Genomic DNA, 17749 nt, shown 5'->3' on the forward strand with positions numbered 1-17749 from the left:
ACTTTTTTTTCATTACAATCATTTTTCTTCCCTTATTTGCTTTTTCAGAAAACTCGTAATCACCAGTTACTAGTTTGTGGGAGTTTTTTTCTAACCCACATGGTGCATTTCTGCTCTGTGTTGCTGGGACTTGCAAGAAGCAAAATAGAAGGCATAGGCAAGGTGGCCTGGGGAGGACACAGGACATAATGGAAAAGTGATGGGCATTCTGGAGATACATAAAACATAATATCCACTCCATTTCTTTTTTCTCCCAGGGCAGTGTCACCCATGTGTCTGTCACCTTGTTTCCGGTTGCTGAGGCTCTACACTGCAGAGCAGAACAGTGGAAGTCTGGAGGAGATTGATGCCTTGCTAGGTATGGGAAATGGACTTTCTATAGAGCCTGACTGCCTGCCTTGTTCCTGTGCCAGATCTGCACAGATTTCCTCTGGCCACAGGAAGGATTGTGCATTTTGTGAAGGAGGCTGAAATGCTCTGTACCCACAAAGTGGAAGGGAGTCAGGGAGACAGTTGTGCTGTCTGAGGATGGAGTGGCTGATGGGCCTTACTCCAAACAGCCACTGGAACTGCTACAGGCTTTGATAAGAGACTTGGTCTATGCAAAGGCCAAAGCATGAGTAGCACACAGTCCAACCTATGCTTTTCTTGCTCTGTGCCAGGTTGTCCCCTGTACCTGACTGACCTGGAGGTTGAAGGGAAGCTGGACTCTCTGTCCAAGCAAGAACGTGAATTTCTGTGCTCACTCCTGTTCTATGCTCTCAACTGGTTTCGTGAAGTGAGTAGAGCCTTGTCTGCAGGTTCTGGAGTGGAGGGATGAGGGAAGCCTTGGAGAGCAGAGGTTGGTCAGCCAGGAGAGCAGAAGCCAGAGGGGAGAGAATATCGTGGTCTTCTAATGTGGTCTTTGTTACCTAACAGAAAGGTTGTGCTCCACTTCCAGAGAGGCTGTAGAATTTCCTTTCTTGGGGATGCTCTGTACTCTGTTCTATACCTCTTTGAGCTGATGGAAGGGTAAAATGCAGTACCTTCATGCAGATTTAGACCATGTATTTGCTACATCAATGGTCAGTAGGATTGTTCCCTGCTGGAGTTATTCTGATAACATGAGAAGGGCAGATTTGGTGCAATTCCACATTCCCAGTCCTCCTGCTCTTCTCCCAGGACTGCCTCTTTCCTGGCAGACCTGGGAAGTGCCAAGGGGTCTTCAGAGCCACAGGTATCACAGAACCTGATGTTGTCTGCTAATTCCTCTTTTTCAACTAACATTTTATCTATAGGTGTTGTCATGTTGGAATGAAAGCTCCTCTGGACTCAGGCCTAGAGGGAAGCCAAAGCACAGGGGTTGAATTAAAACCTTTAGATAAGCTGAGATACATGAAGTCATACCAAAGTGAAATAGAAATACAGAGTTTTAACTTTTAGTAGAAATATATGCTAAGTGCCTTAAACATTAAAAAGCTGCAGCAGAGAACTTAAACACAGTTTTTATTGCAGCAGTGTTACCTTTCCACAGAATTTCTTTATTTTAGACAAAATATAGATAGAACTATACTGTTCACATTTTTTAGATAGAGTGTTCAGATAAACAATAAGAGCTGATAGAAACTATATAGGCAAATCTGTGTAATACCTGTGTAACACTTGTGTAAGACTTACGACTGTTGGAATTAGACCAGGATAGGTTAAAAAAAGAAAGACTAGAAACGTGTGTTAATTTTATTGGTCAATTAACAAATATAATCCATACTTCTATAAGAAAGAAGTAGAGAAGGAACTAGAATTAGAATAAGCTGTTTTCTGCCTGCTGTTTGCCTGCTGTTGCTGCTTGGCCTTATCATATAACCCCTTTGAACTCTGCCTTCAAGAATCTATGAGACTATGAAATAAAGAACTTAGCAGAACAGCAGCCTCCTCTGCTCTTTCACCCTCATCCGAAAAGGAAGGGTATCCCATCAAAAGCTCCACATTGTCCTATCTCTTTTTATAGATAGCACCAATTATATCCATGTTCTTATGGGCTTCTGAAGAGCTTTGTTCATGCCATCTGAACCTGGTCACACAGGCCACTTGTGCTGTGTTGTGTGTTCATTCAGGACTTGAGAATGTTATTCAGAAAAGAAAAAGTAGCAAAGTGGGTACAAATCTCCCTAGTTCAGTGAGCTTGGTTTGTATCTCTAGGTTGTAAATGCCTTCTGCCAGCAACAGGATGCTGAGATGAAGGGGAAAGTTCTAACTCGATTACAGAACATCACAGAGCTGCAGAATGTGCTGGGAAAATGCTTGGCAGGTGAGTATGAAACATTTGTACATTTTGGGCCTGTACCAGCTGTGAAGTGAAGGGAATTCTTTTAGACATCAATGGAGGAAGCATATGGTAACACACACTGCAGTTTTACAGTGGCCTAAAAGTTCATGCATGGACAGCTGTAATTTTCAGTTTGTCCAAATCCAAACTGCTCTTCTTAATCACTTCCTCAGTGAGGAGCACACAAATGACACACTCTAGAGTCACGAACTTCTGCAGGTCCCCCAAGTATTGATACACCTTGTCCATCTCCCAATAGCCTGCCCAGATCCCAGGCACTCTAATCTGCTCCACTGCTCCCCTACTCACTGCTATTCCAGCTCACTGCTCCATAGCAGACCCACAAACTCTTACACTTATCTCACAGGCACAGACTGGACATTTTCACCAGGACAGTGAAATATATGGTGCTTCCTTTAGATATGTATCTGGCCTGTATGTTGTCATTCAGGAGCTGAATTAACACAATTTCTACATTTTGGCTCTTTCAGTGACCCCTGGCTATGTCCCACCACCAGCTACCTTTGACTCTGAAGCCCCGGAGGCTGCACCATCCATTAATGCTGCTGGTCCAGCCAGGAAAAGGAGTGGTAAAGATAATTTAAAATGTTTAAGCAAACAGATGTGATGGGGGTTGACTGGCAGATTGCACTGCAGCCATTGCACTTGTGTGTGCCTAAAGCACTAAATTCTTGGCAACGTCAATCTAGCTTGAAATTTTACCTCATCAACTCCTGTTGCAGCTGAAGTGAAGATGGAAAAATATCCTACACCAAACAGGTGTTGGATGGTCTGTCTCCTTGGCTAAAGCTGATGCATAGCATTTAACTGAAAATCCAGGGCTTTCATTGATTGCTTTCACCTGCCAAAGTACTTTCTGCAGCATTAAGTTCTGTTTTTGATGGGTTTGTGGGATCAGCTGGTACTGAATCTGTGGCTTGAGCTGCCTGGCAAACCCCTGAGCTTTAGGTTGTACCTAGCTAATGTCTTGGGAATCTTGTCATGGCTCTGCTGCGCAAGGAACTCTTTCCTTCATCCTTTTCCATTGCTAGCTCCCACAGAGAAGACACAGAACTTGCCTTTCAGTTTTCAAGCTGAAGCAGATTTGCTTTGTTCTTCCTGTCTCTAGTTCTGAGATAAGATTTATTTCTAGTTTAGATTAGCATTTCGTGGGAACATGTCTGCCATGAGCCAAAGTGGACAAAAATTCACATTCCATTCAATGAGAACAACTGGAGGAGGCCACAGATCAGAATGCCTTTCCCTCCTGTGCCAAACCTATTGTGCAGGGTCTGGGCCTGTCATGTAGGAGCGTGTTTGAGGCAGAAGGAAAGTTTTGACTGTCTTCTGCAGACAAGAGAAGGATCCATCACTTTAGATGCTGTACTTTTAAGGAGCACTTCATCTATGGGCTTGTGCTCTGTGCTTTCTTAGTGCTGGTTAAAATACAGCCGGTGCTGTCCAGTGCTGAGCACAGTGTAGCCTTTGATTCTGAAGTTGCCTCTCTGTTTAAGGAAGGAAAAAGAAAGCTGATGGCAGCAAAGCTGGCTCTGCAGATCGTTCTCAAGCAGATGACAGTTCTGAGGGAAACCAGCCTGATACTGAGCTCTCCGAGCTGGACAAGGTAGGTGTATAGCCCTGGGGACTTGCAAGACAGAGCAGGGAAGATGCCATAGAAGCATAAACAAAAGCTTTGAGAGAGGGGTTGTTCCTTCCAAAGTTAATCACTGTCAGTGGTTGAATTCTGCTTTCTGGCACCTGCCTCCCATCAGAATTTTGAAAATTGCCCCTGCAGAGGCCACTCTCCTGCCATTTCCTTTTCAGACTGCTGCTGATAGAGAGGCAGGAAATCCTCTGGCACAGCTGCAGAGCTATCGCCCGTACTTCCGAGAGCTGGACCTCGAGGTGTTCACTGTGCTGCACTGTGGGCTGCTCACAAAGTCTGTCCTGGACACAGAGATGCACACAGAGGTGAGTGGAGCAGCCTGAAACCCACACTGATGAGGCTTTGTGTAATGGCCTCTCTCAGAGGCCTTGGCCCTCTCTGTTCCACTGAAGTGCACAACAGGTTGGTGTTAAGATGTGTTGGTCCAGGGCTGTGAGCTGGGGACCAGGAGAGCATTTGGCCCCAAGTACTTCAAGGCACTGAGAAAAAAAGGACTTTCCTGAGAAGAGCTGGTATGTCATGTAGCAATGTTAAAAACAAACTAATGTAAATATTGCATAAAAGAAGAAAGATACTGTATAACATATATAGCTCTAATGGGAAGAAAGGGGCTTTAATATTGAGCACAGGTAAGCTATGGGGTGGTAAATACATGAAGTACTGCCTATCAAAAAGAACCTGTGGCATAAAGTAAAGCCTGTATTGCAAAAACTCGAGTGTCTCAAGGCATCAGGAGATCATAAACAGCACAAATGTGGGACTGGAGTCATGGAGGTGCTCTCAGTGAGCAGGTTCCCCTGTATCATCTGGGAGCTTGTATAAAACTGCATTGCTATGGCTGTGGAAAATAGAAGTGCTTAATTTTGTTACCCTCTTTGTAGGCAGGCTGAGTCCATCTGGAGTCTGATTTTGTCAGGCTACAGTAAATGCATAAAATGCGAAAAGGCTATGGCAGGCTGGAGCACAGCCTGGTCTGCCCTTGCAGGACAGCTGTGTCTGTGCATGCAGGTCACAGGCCAACTGGAAGTCTCTTGGGCCATGTGGCATTATTTCAAATTACTTCTTGACTGTTACTTGGTGAATTTTGTGACTCTTTGGGCTTAAACCTCTTTTTATCCTTAGCTTATTTTCAATGTCAATGTATATAAATCTGTTCTTTCTCAGTTGTTAAGTTGTACTGACATTGCCTCAGCTGTTCAGAGCATCAGGATGGCTTTGTCCTTTGAGTAAGTGGAACCAGTGCCCCATACCTGCCATGGGGGAGCCATAAAACCAGTCATCTACCAAATTAAGTCCCTCCTGAGGTTAACTAATCCAGGAGACATAACTGGAAACAGAGAGGGTAAACTTGAGCTTTAAGGCACTACTGGTACATCTGGGTCCTGGGATTGACTGTTCTTTTCATTGCAGGCTTGTGAAGTTGTGCAGCTGGGGCCTGCTGAGCTTTGCTTCCTTCTGGATGACCTGTGCTGGAAGCTGGAACATGTGCTGCCCTCGGGCTCCACAAGGAGGGTGCCCTTTCCAAAGGCAAGAACAGCAGCAGGCGATGGATCCAGGCCTGGGCTGAGGCAGAGCACATCAGGGGCCTCCAGGACTTTCCCAAGAAATGTTTTTCAGAATTATTTTCATTTGGTAGTTAAATGGGAGTGTGACACCCAGCTGTGTGCTAGAGCAGCACTTGCTCTTTCAAAAGAGACTTGTGTACACTGCTTTTGCTGAAGTGTTTGCAGCATCTGGTTCTCTGCACGTCTCAGGAAAGGGTTTTTAATTGAGGGAGTCTTGTAGCCTCAAAACTCAAGTGACCCTTTTCCTAGCCCTCCCTGGGGAGACTGGCTGTGCTGTTCAAGAAGCAACCCAGGTTAGCCAGGCCAGATGGCTGCAGCAGCCAGCAGAAGCTGCTGCATCCATGTTTCTGCTTTTTCTGCATTAGAAATCCCCCTGCGTGCAGGGGCTCCTTGCTGATGCCTTCAGGAGAAAAGTAAATGCACGTCCCACTGCATTAAACTGAGAAATGCACTACAACCTGATGGGCTCTGTCATATTCATTGTTCTTGTTTTTCTACCTATCTTAATTCCCATGTGCAGAGACTGCCTTTGCTTAGTGTTTGAGTAAAGTGTTGGATTTTCTGATCTTAAAGGTGTTTTCCAACCTAAGTAGTTCTCTAAGAGAGCTGTGTGTCACATCAGTTTTATCATTTAGGCAAATGTTATGTACTTGTCTGAGTTGGTGGTGCTTGTTCAGCAGAAGCCATCTTTCCTACCCTGTGACCCTCCCTGACCCTGTATGACATCAGGAATTGCACTGCTTGGCAGCAGTCTAACATGTAGCAATTGAGGTTATTTTCAAGAAAGGCTGATGAAACAACTTTCAACTTTTGGGTTTGCTGCAGGAAAGAGGCAACAAGGATACTGGCTTTTCCCATCTGTGTCAGAGATCCCCCAAGGAAGTTGCTATGTGTGTGGTTAATCTACTAAAGCCATTGTGTAAGCACATGGAGAACATGCACAACTACTTCCAGGTCAGTGGGCAGCAATTTTGACCAAAAAACCCTCAAGTTTTGTCTCCTGTAAAGATATTTTTCATTTTGTTTGGGGGAAAAAGAGTCACTTTATTTTCTTGAGGTTTTTTAAACATGGAATTTATGGAAATGGATTCTTGTGCCATTATCTTTGTTTGGAATAGCATTTAATGAATTATTTGTTCTATATTAAAGGCAGCTGTACAAAATCAGGGTGCAGAAGATGAAGCAGGAGTGAACATCCAGGAGCACCAGCTGATGTCTTCTTGCTACCAACTGCTGTTACTGACTTTTCGCTCCTTATTTGCTTGGTGAGTTTAAAAGAAAAGTCCATAGTTGTACCCATTTATTGCTTCCTCTTCTTGTTTCTTTCCTTTAAAGTGTTTGCACCCTGTGAAAGGCCTGCAAGTTATGCAAAACAACCCACTGGAGTGGGTGGGGACTTCTAAGCCCTTCTTAGTTAAGCCAGGCTTCATTGCCCGATTCTGAGCCGCGCCAAAGCTGTAGGTGATAAAGCGCTGACCTGGGTAGAATTCAGTCAATGGGCTTTTGGGTCAAGAGCAGCATAAGAGGCATTCTGGCACACCTAGCTGTGAAACTTCCATTCTGCCTAGGGATCCTGGAATTTCTTACCCATCCTTTCCCATTTCCTTCCCCTCATCCTTTGCTAAATTGTCACTGTCAGAATCCTGAGTGATAGAAGAATTTCTTTTGCAAAGGAAAAGGATGCATGTGCATTGGCAACAAGCCAATGCTATTGATGCCTTCAAGCTGGATTCATAAATGTCCAACTTGGAAATGCTTGTGCAGCCTGCAGACTTCTGCATCTGCTAACATAATCCAGGATAGTATCATAAAAGTTTCTTTCTAAACCCCAATTTAGATTTGCACGTGGAAAGCATTTTACCTTGTTGTACTTCATAAACAGTAGTAACTGCATAAGAAGTCAAGTCTGAGGTCTGCCTCTCCTGTTGGCCACTACTGGAGCCTCAAGACCCCAGATCCACTCCTGACTATTCCCAGATTTGTCATTCTTTCTTTAGCCAGAGTGAATGTTGGTTGTTCATGAGCCCATCTACCTTGTAAATCAGAGAACTGGGTCCACTTTGTAACGGGCAGCTCAAGCTCAGTTTTGCTGTCCAGTATAAAATAATTCCGTTTTGCTGTAGGTCACACAGCCATATACTGGGGTGAGCTGTCCATCCACTACATTCAACAACCAAATTACAGCTCCTTTTACATATGTTTAGTCAAGGCCTCTTATATTACCAGTTGTTCCTTAACTTGTGTGGTACAGGTGCACTTGAGCATTACCATTATCAAGTCCACCTGTTCCGTCTGTAGAATTGGAATGTGGATGTATTTGAGCATTTCTAGCCTACATACCCTCACAGACACTGTGAAAGAAATAATGAAGATCTTTATAGAGTTTTCCTCCCTGTTAGGCTCCTACCTGTTGTTCAGGAGGTGACCACCACCCACAATCACTGCATTTGGACAGCAACTGTCATTATACCTCCTCTTATTTTCAGGTCTCCATAGCTTTGGCTTAGTATATATGGACCTCCAATTATGGGAAATGGCCTCTCCTCACCAAGCTAGAGCTGTAGTCTAACTGAAAAGTTAATATTGTTTGTGCTCAAGGCTTTCCATTTCCATTGAGTTTTCAATTTTTTGTTTCCCTTTATAACTTTCATACTGCAGGACTCTTCTTGAGTATCCAGCTTCTCTATTTTTCATCTTGCCAAATATGCTTAGATATGCATTTGCATCTGATAGCTCTTCTAATCTGATGATGAACTGGATTATTTTCCCCCTCAGGAATGGTTTTTCTCAGCATGAAAATACTGACTTGCTGAGGTCAGCTCTCCAGGTGCTTGCAGACCGGCTAAAGCCAGGAGAGACAGAGTTTCTTCTTCTTGAGGAATTGATAAGGTAGAATCTATTTCACAAGGCTTGAAATGAACAGATTTCAGGGATTTTTCCCTGTTTTGTGTGGGCATTATGGGTAAATGTGTGTTTGGGAGATCTCATAGAGACTGCACTCCAAGCAGAGCTTTGTACTTAATTGAATGGCAGCGTAGTCAAACCTCATGAAAAGGAGTAAGAAATATAAAATGTAAAATACGCATGAATCTGTGGATCTCATTTGTTTATGTGCTATTTGAGGCAAGGAAATTAGTAGGATTCACAGAAGGAATGACTGTTCTGGAGAGTTAAAATGCTTACAGGTACACTAGGCAAAAGCAGTATATAAAGCTGTTGCTAGACTTAGAGTGGCTGGGGCTTGAGGGAAGTTTCTCAGTGACTGAATTCCTATGTATTAGTGGCTGATAGTGCTTTCTTCAGAAGGGCACTGCCAGAGACAAAACACTGGGAGAGGGAGACTTGGATCTGAGATGGTCTAGTGCTTCCTTTTTATTTATGTGTGTCTGAGACATTACCCTGTCTACACTGTTTTTACCTTTTCCCTTTCCTGTTACCCCCAGTGAGAGTTTTCAGTACCTCCTGAATTTCCAGCAGAGTGTTCCCAGCTTCCACTGTGCCTACATCCTCACTCAGCTCCTGATTGCCATCGCTGAGAAACCCATGTCTGACTGGAAGAAGGAGAAAATGGGTAATGTGTGAACATCAGATTAGGTTTTTTTGTGGTCTTTGGCCTTTTAAGGGAGAGATTTCCCTTTTGCATCCTGGTAATCTCACTGGGTGAACAGTCCTAGCCATTAATGAGGGGAACGACAGTAAATATATCGGAACCTCTTTGGTATTTGTTCTGCTGTGCCTCAGTCACATGCAGACAGGCAGCTCTCTTAAGCTGGTGTTTTTAAAAATGAGAGCTTCACAGCTTTTAGGAGTTCTAAGCACGAGCCTGCTGTTCAGTGTTGGTACCAGTTTAATCACTGGTTATGGAGGTGACTGATCACAGACTTAATCTGATGTAACTTCCTACTGTAAGTACAGATGTCTGTGACAGCTCGTTTCCACAATTTATGGAAATGAGCTGCAAATACAGCTGTTACTCCAGGGCAGAAAAAGGAAAACCTGTAAGTTCTTAGCCCCATGCAACAAATGTTTTCAGTTAAGAAAGTTCCTCTCATGGATTGGGACTCATTATGTAAGATAAACAGCAGATAAGGGACAGACATGGTTGTAGGGAATATACAAGAAAACTACTTGGTCTCCACTTCAGCACACACTGAAATTAAGACTCCAGACAGTTGCCTCTCTCTGCCATTCCATCCACACCTCTAGAATTTGTCCTTCTCCAATCCCCATAGCCACACAGAATTGTAAGTTCCCTCCTTTAAGACTATTTTACTATTTTAAACAGTCCCACTTTGGGAGAGCTACTGACTGAGTGTGGTAGGGAATAAGATATTTTAACTAATCACTTCCTGATTTTAAACATTTCTGCAAGAGACAAGCAGGTTTGTTATCAGTTTTGATTTCAGAAATCTGTAAACTTTAAACTTGTCTTTTCACATTTATTATTATAGTGCTGTGGCCAAAGGGCCAAGTCACTTGTTATTGGAATTCCATTTCTAGAAATGGATACCCTAAGGGTTGCATATGGCCTAATTAAAAGCAAACAGATGGCACACTGTAGGAACTGCCAAACAAATAAGGTTTAACTTAAGTTTGTCAGAAATGGCCAGAGGTGGATCATGGTTCTGATGTGAACAGGTATTCCAGACCAGGGACACACTGGATGTGCATTTATTTTGTTATCATGATATATATCCTTTTGGCCTTGCAGCTTTTTAGGGAAAATGCATTCTGACTTAGAAAGTTCAGGCACGTGAGGAGTAGTGATGTTGTGATCTTTCAAAAAATCATTTGAACACGCTGCATTTATATGGAAGAAGGAAATTTTTTTGGATTCTTCTTTCACTAAGTTACCCCTTATGTTCCACAGCTTCTCTAGCAAAGCAGTTCCTCCGCCAGTCCTGGGTGAAGCCCAGTGGAGACCGAGAGAAGGGCAGCCAGTTCAACAGTGCCCTGCACACCCTGCTCTGGTAAGGCTCAAGCCATTCCCTCAGGCATGCCAAGACACTTTATTTTAATGATTACTGTTGCTGCAGAAGAATGGCCCCTCTGAATCACAACCCTCATGCTTGCACAGTTTGGCCTAAAGCCCTGTTTTTACACTGTTTCTAAAGCACAGTTTCTTTCTTGGTTTGAAGTGTGAGGTCCAGCTGAGCACCTTTCCTCATCAGATCCTCTGTCACTTGTGTCAGGAAATTCTCATCAATGCCCTCCAGGAGACTCCTGGATTGCTTATGCCCTGCTGGGCTGTCCTTCCAGCAGGTGTCACAGTGGTTAGTCTGCCATGAGGATCAGGGCCTGCAACATGGGGGTACTCCTGGCTGTCTGTAGAAGGCTTTGTTGGCTTGTTCCTGATCCAGGTGGCCTACAGCAGGCAGCCATTTCAGTGTCACCCATACTTCTTGGATGTTCTCTCTCATAAAGGGCAATTCCATTTCATCCTCTTCCCAGCCTGTCCTTCCTAAATATAAGAATAAGGAAATACTGAATCTAGGTACGTTTCAGATCATGGTTGCTTTTAATGACATCACTGTGGGAGTTCTAAGCAGTGCTTTGGGTTTCCTGCATGTGATTACCTTCGGCAGGGAAGAGCTTGACAGTTTTAGGCCACATGTTTCAGGTAGGATGGTGTTCAAGGCCTTGTCATGTCATTCTGCATAATATCTACTGATCAGCTATGCTGGTTTTGGATTTAGTGTCTACCTGGAGCACACAGATAACATCCTGAAAGCCATAGAGGAAATCTCTGGTGTTGGTGTTCCTGAACTGATGAACTCTGCCAAAGATGGATGTTCTTCTACTTATCCTACCCTAAGCAGGTAATTGTAGCAATAGAAACCTTGAATTCTGTGATATGCATAATGGCAATTTCTGCTTTTAAATACTTAGTTTTCTTATTTTGGGGCCATTGTGGTTTCATGTTGGTACTGTGGTGGCTACTCTGGACACTTGTAAACATTGTTTTGGCACTATGCAACAGGGTAGCACACGGTAGCTTTATGCCAAAGTGGAATGTCCCATGCTGAACATGATGTTGAGTTTATTGCTGTGAACCATTTTAACTGGAAAATGTGCTGCTGTCTGTCATCAGGTGTGTTGTCTCTGTGCTATTGTGGTGGTATAAAGCACTCCAAAAGTCACCCTCAGAGGCCGGGGGTGGCTGTAGGCAATCCTGGGCTGGTATGCAGTGTGCAAAAATGCACTCAGGGTGCTGCTGCCCCTGGCATAGGAATGTGGAAGCAGGGATGAAGAATGTTCCGGCACTCTGAAACTTCCAAAATCATCTTGTGCTGAGAGCTGCAAGCCTTCTATTGTGCACCCCCAGAGCTACAAGGAAGCAGTGGTGTCTAGGTGTGGTTCATACTGGGGCAGTGGTAGTGACTTCTCAGGATTCTCCATCTGTTTGGGCAATTGGGCTGGGCTAGACATGGTTATGAGTCTTAATCCTGTGATTTCCTATTGAGAAGGATGCCCAGCTGGGCAACCTTTGAGTTTTCCACATCATTTTGGTGACAAGCAGCCTATCTAGATACTCAGAGCTGACTTGCAGTTTTTTCATTTTCTCCATAGGCAGACATTCCCAGTTTTCTTCAGAGTAATGATGGCTCAGCTGGAGAGTTCAGTGAAAAACATCCCAGGTGGGAAACCATCAGACTCAAGTGAGGTAGGAAAATAAATGCACTGGACTCTTTGAGGGGAACAAAACTCAAGTTAAACTGGACAGTACAATAAAGATGTATGTTGGAAAGGAATTTACTTCTGAACTTTGTCTAGGAAATGCACTCAGCTTCATTCATCAATGTATATCAACACTGATATACAGGGGGACATATAAGTAGCATCTTTTTTTCCTGATTTGCACCATGTCAAAAATATAGTAAATCCAGCAGAAGCTGTAACCAGAAAATAGGCATTAATGAGCAAATTACTAAACTGTGCAGTTGTTCTGCACATCTGTGTGGGAGCACAACATTATTTTGCAACCAAGAGCTGCTCTGAGAGCAAGGAACTGAGTTCACTCCCAGCACTTAAAGCCACAGGCTGGAGTTGCCGTGGAGTGTTTTTGCTGTGATACATATGCTTGTGGTGAAGCTTTGTTCCTCTCTCTTCAACAACAGCAGTGCTGTTGTTGCTGAAAGCACATCCAGCAAGGTGAGAGGAAATGCACCGTCTTGGGTTATTGTCCCCTTGCATCCCATAGGTGCAACTGGAGAAGCTGCTGCGCTGGAACATTGCTGTGCGGAATTTCCACATCCTCATTAACTTGGTCAAGGTGAGCTTCTGGTTGTCCTGCCTTTACCTTCAAATTCCCAGCAAGGCCTGGTGTTCCCAGGCTCATGAGCACTGGGGAAAAACGTGAAGTTTGGCTGACTAGTGGAACAACCTGGGGGTGGTAATTAAAGCCAGTAATAATCCGTGCCCAGTCCCACTGGATGAAATATTTCCCTCCGTCAGTTTTGGAGCTGGTTCATTCAGTGTCTGTGAGTCTGTGAGATACTGTTTGGGGCAGAACGTGATAGCACAGCTGCACTTTTCTTCTTGGGTAGGTTGGTCATTGTTTATTTTTATGTATCTGAAGGGATAATTGGCAAGCCCAGCTTTTTCAAGTCCAGGTTTTTCTATAGAGCAGCATTCACTGGAGCCCTACCTGTGCTCCAGATGCCTTTTGAGAGCATAAAGGGTAGAGCTGGACCACTTAGCTCAGTTTTGTCCATAGTTCAGTTTAGTCCATAGCGGCACCAGGGTACCTTCACATTATTTTGCCCATCTCAGTTTTGCTTTGTCTATTATGTGGTTATTTGCCCATCAGCTGGGCTTGGGTCTCTTGGGTCCCAAACTGTTAAGAACTTTAGACTCATTGAGATAATTTTGTGCCATCTGCAAAAGGTGCACCTTAGACCCCCAAACAGCCATCCTGCCAAGGGCTTCCACCTGAGAGCCATGACAGTTCATGTGCTTATGTGATGTTCCTGCTGAAAGTTGAGAATGGATGTTGCCTTAAAGCAGGGTTCACACATTAACAGGGGTGTGCCATGAAGGGCTATTTTCAATTGGGTGCTGTGCTTACATGGTTTTTTTAGACTTGTGGACTGATCTGACTCTTACTTTCCTCTTGTCCATGTAGGTATTTGACAGCAGGCCTGTACTCAGCATCTGCCTGAAGGTAAGCAAGAGTTCAAAATAACTGAAGAGAGCAGTTTAAGTACCAGCTTTTTTGAATCATTGCCTCCAGTGCAGTAGAGTGGGTACTGGATTCTCTGGAAGAAGCAGATACTGTGTTCCTTATACTTTGCTATACATATATATGCATAGTGATTCTAACATCTTGCATTTAGTTCAGTTTTATTCCCAGGTGCCTGGTGGATAAAACCAGGGATGTGTACAGTGATGAGACCTTGTCCTTCTAGCCTCTCTTTGCAGTGATTAAAGTGGGATGCTTTACTGAGCCTAAATATTCCAGTACAGCCTTCACATGAATATAATCTTCTTCTAAGCAAGAACAGTCTCTGGGGTAGCTCGGAAGAATGTATCATTATCTCATCTGACTTTGTGATGGTTCTTTGAAAAGGAGTTTAGATTTGCTTTCTGATACATTTATCACTCTTTTATAGTACGGCCGCCTGTTTGTAGAAGCATTTCTGAAGCTTGCCATGCCTCTCCTGGACCACAGCTTTAAAAAGCACACGGTAATCCTGGGGACAGGACTGGCTGCAACCAGTTGGGAATCATGACTGATATTTCCTGCATACACACATCTTACCTCTATACCATAACCCTTTGAAAGGATTGCTAGGACTAATGCTGTTTCAATATTCTTGTTTCCCTATGGAAAAGTCCTTTGAGAATGATTTGCTGGTCTACTTATTTATTGCAGGATGATGTGCAGAGTTTGCTGAAAAGCTTGCAGCTGAGTACCAGGCAACTTCATCACATGTGTGGCCATTCCAAGGTAAGATAAGTTCCAATTGCAGTACAAACTCCTGTCCTAAGGATGGTATGTTTTCCCTTCCACTACTTTTCCAGGGCATAAGCAGGTTCTACTTGCACACTTCGAGCAGTGTCTGTGCAAACAAAACTCTGAGAGAAGGTGAAATAGCCTTGTTTAATGGCGCAAAAGTTGAAGAAGCATTTATTCTGGAAGTGGCTGACTTGGATGTTAGAGATGAGGTTGGCATAATATTTTTTAGGCCAGAGGTTCTGGACATCTTTGGTTGTTGGCATCTGTACAGGGGGTGTTTCCAAGGACAGAAGCTAAGACCTTAGAGACCTTGAACAAAGTACAGATGCCAGACTGATAATATAGGAGAGAAGCTTTGCCAGTCACAAGAATCAGCAACAGGAGGCAAGTGGGGAAAAACCCTGCTCAAAGTCCTCTTGAGGTGGCTTTTCTGTTGTTACGTTGGTAAGGGCAAAGGGAGGAGGGTGGTAACACACTGCCTGTAGGAGACTTGGGGCAGGAAGGAAGGAGAGGATTAGAGCTTTGCTTACAGTGTGGAGAGACAGTGCTTGTTGCAAGAGAGAGTCACATGGGAGAAGAAGAAAGAACTTCATGTGTGCTGCTTTGTTCCCAACTCCTAAAAGGTTCATGAACACTTGTCCAAGAAGGGAGCTTTACCAAAGTAGTTGAAGGTGGAAAGCCAGCTACCAGCATGGCTCCCAAGCCAGATTTGCTACTCATTTAGGCCAGAGCTGGCATCAGGAGCATAGAAATTTAGCTGAAGATCAGAACATGCTGTTGCAGCTCTCAGCAAAAGGTGAGAATTGGAAGCTGGCACAAACCCTGACAATGCTAAAAAGTCCTTCTTGTGTTTGAAAATGAAATCCTCATGCCTGCTTTAAAGTCACAATTCACCTTGTAAGCAGGATAACAGCATTGCAGCTTTCCATGTCATGTTTGTCTTTGCACTTGATCAGCATTTTCAAGCACTGTGTCCCCTGGTCCCTGTTAGCACAGAGCTGCAATTAGTGATCACCCAGTTCTACCGCTGCTCTGGTACAGGTCTCTGTGCCAAATCATTTTGCAAGAATGAGAAGGCAGAAACTGAATCTGGGGCAAGTAAATGTATGCCATGAATGCTCCATACTTGTTTGAAGAGGAGCTGACACCAACATTTGTTAAACCAACCTTGATTTCACTTTCATACAAACCTCATGGATTCTCACTGACCCGTTGTGCTGTGTGACTTAAGATTTGTCACTCTCCCTCAATACGTGGCTTTACAGAGCAGGCAACAGCAATCAGCTTCCCCTGTCATTTCCTAAGTATTTGTCATTTTCCCTTTCACACCAAGCCTCTTTTCCATTTACATATCTAACCCTGGGCATGTGGACAGTTTCTGGAGACAGATTTTTGCCAATGCTGTGGCACTTTGTCGAGTCTCCAAACTGCCTGCACACAGCTGGGCAGGTTCCAGGGCCCAGGGAGCACTGTGAGTGTTGATTGTGTCATTAGCAAGGGTTTTGCTGTTTTGGTTCTGATTAGTGCTGATGATTGCTCGGTCCTGCCTGTTACACAGGCTAGAGAACAACTTGCTGTTGGTAATCAGTTACCCATTCCCTGTTGGCAGAACTTGAAGCAAAGCAGTGTCCCTCTGCTCAGGCATGTTGAACTCTTCCAAGAAATGCAGGTGACCTGAATTCAGAGTATATCTAATGAGAACATCTTAATCCCAGAATATTACAAAGTATTCCCATGAAAGAGGAAAATACTTATGTACAAAAGAATTGTGCAGGTTTTGGCAGGTTGACAGGCTTTCTGGTTTAGCAATGACTGCAGAATCTGTACTGCAGAATCTGTACTGCAGATTGAAGCCTAGCAGGAGGAGATGCTCACCCAGAGCTAAATCTCTTACGATACCTGGCATAGCTGCCCTTCCTCTGGTGGTTTTTGCTTACAGCAACTCCATCTGTTCCTCCTGTCCTAGTTCTCCAAAACCAGGGCTTTTTTTGGTCCAGAGAAGCTGAGTTTGGAGATTATAGTGCACACACATGCCGTGCAAAGGAATTGCATGAAGCATTGAGCAAGAAAGATTGTGTTGGAAGTGGTGTATTTAACACCTTTTCTCATTTTTTCTTTTATAAGCTTAGGAATTCAGCAGATGAGTTACTAGCCTCTCTCTAGAGTTCATGACAAAAACTGAGGCTTCTTTTTTAATCTGAGTGAATATAGATGTTTGGATTGTTACAAGGGATCATTTTAGACAAAATACCGATCTGAGCTTTGTTTTTTAACAATAGCTATAATTTGGCCAAGATGAGATGTAATCTGGGCAAGCTTTGTGGGGTTTCATGTCCATCCCACCTGATAATCGATGGCTTTCAAACAGCCAGAACTCTTAGGCAAGAATCAGTCCTCATCAGATTTTGTTATTGTTTCATAGATTCACCAAGACATTGGACTGACCAACCATGTGCCTTTGTTGAAGAAGTCCCTGGAACAATTTGTGTACCGAGTGAAGGCAATGCTGGCATTCAACCACTGCCAGGAGGCTTTCTGGGTCGGCATCCTCAAAAATCGGGATCTTCAGGTGAGAATCACTGCCCTGCCTGGGGCAATTAAAATCTGGGAGAGGACAATGCTCATTTTGTCCCGACAGCTCTAAATCTCCCCTTGTGCATGGGTATAGCCAAAAGGCCAAATTCAGTGTGACCGTAGTAGTCATGTCTAGTGCAGGAGAAAGAAGTATTTTATTTCAAGATTAAGAATCTGCATCTCTAGGCTCTTGCACTGAAGGGTCAGATTTGATTGTAATGAACACGTATGGGGATTTTTTGGCTGTTCCTTGGCAAGAACTTCATTCACAAGAGGGAAGAGATAAAGGTCACTTGAACACGTTCACACACTTTCACGTGTGGCTTTAAAAGAAGCCAGTTCCAGCTCTTCATCTTCCACTGTAGAAGCAGGACAGTTAAACAAAACCTGATTTTTTTTTTTTACTCTAAGTCCTTTTATTTAAGAAGACAACAAAATGCCCTTTTCTTCCATCCCACCCTCGCATGCTCTGGCCGCTTCGCATACACTCAGTCCAGATCTTTCGCGTTCATCTTAGGGAGAAGAAATTCTGACTCAGGCCTCTGAGGAGAGGGGCTCGGATGAGGACGAGGACGACTCGGCGGAGAGCCCCACTGAGGAGGTACAGCAGGGGCTGCCGGGCTGCGCCTCTCGAAGGCGGCGGAGGGCGGGGGTGCAGCTCCGGCGCTGACGGCGGCGCG

General features: G+C 44.1%; 1 protein-coding gene across 1 annotated transcript in view; it reads left to right on the plus strand.

Moving 5' to 3' along the window:
- Positions 1 to 17749, plus strand: part of FANCD2 (FA complementation group D2) — a 36536-nt gene that overhangs the window by 18671 nt on the left and 116 nt on the right. Inside the window, exons 24-43 of the mRNA XM_069028376.1 lie at positions 258 to 358; positions 663 to 778; positions 2179 to 2287; positions 2797 to 2895; positions 3820 to 3929; positions 4130 to 4276; positions 5382 to 5498; positions 6362 to 6490; positions 6686 to 6801; positions 8312 to 8425; positions 8980 to 9107; positions 10407 to 10506; positions 11233 to 11355; positions 12107 to 12200; positions 12738 to 12809; positions 13662 to 13700; positions 14149 to 14223; positions 14412 to 14486; positions 16918 to 17064; positions 17587 to 17670. Of these exons, the coding sequence (XP_068884477.1) occupies positions 258 to 358; positions 663 to 778; positions 2179 to 2287; positions 2797 to 2895; positions 3820 to 3929; positions 4130 to 4276; positions 5382 to 5498; positions 6362 to 6490; positions 6686 to 6801; positions 8312 to 8425; positions 8980 to 9107; positions 10407 to 10506; positions 11233 to 11355; positions 12107 to 12200; positions 12738 to 12809; positions 13662 to 13700; positions 14149 to 14223; positions 14412 to 14486; positions 16918 to 17064; positions 17587 to 17670 (2095 nt within the window). The remainder of the gene's footprint in view (positions 1 to 257; positions 359 to 662; positions 779 to 2178; positions 2288 to 2796; positions 2896 to 3819; positions 3930 to 4129; positions 4277 to 5381; positions 5499 to 6361; positions 6491 to 6685; positions 6802 to 8311; positions 8426 to 8979; positions 9108 to 10406; positions 10507 to 11232; positions 11356 to 12106; positions 12201 to 12737; positions 12810 to 13661; positions 13701 to 14148; positions 14224 to 14411; positions 14487 to 16917; positions 17065 to 17586; positions 17671 to 17749) is intronic.

Source organism: Aphelocoma coerulescens, chromosome 12 (assembly GCF_041296385.1).
Source record: "Aphelocoma coerulescens isolate FSJ_1873_10779 chromosome 12, UR_Acoe_1.0, whole genome shotgun sequence".
In the NCBI taxonomy this organism is placed as follows: domain Eukaryota; kingdom Metazoa; phylum Chordata; class Aves; order Passeriformes; family Corvidae; genus Aphelocoma; species Aphelocoma coerulescens.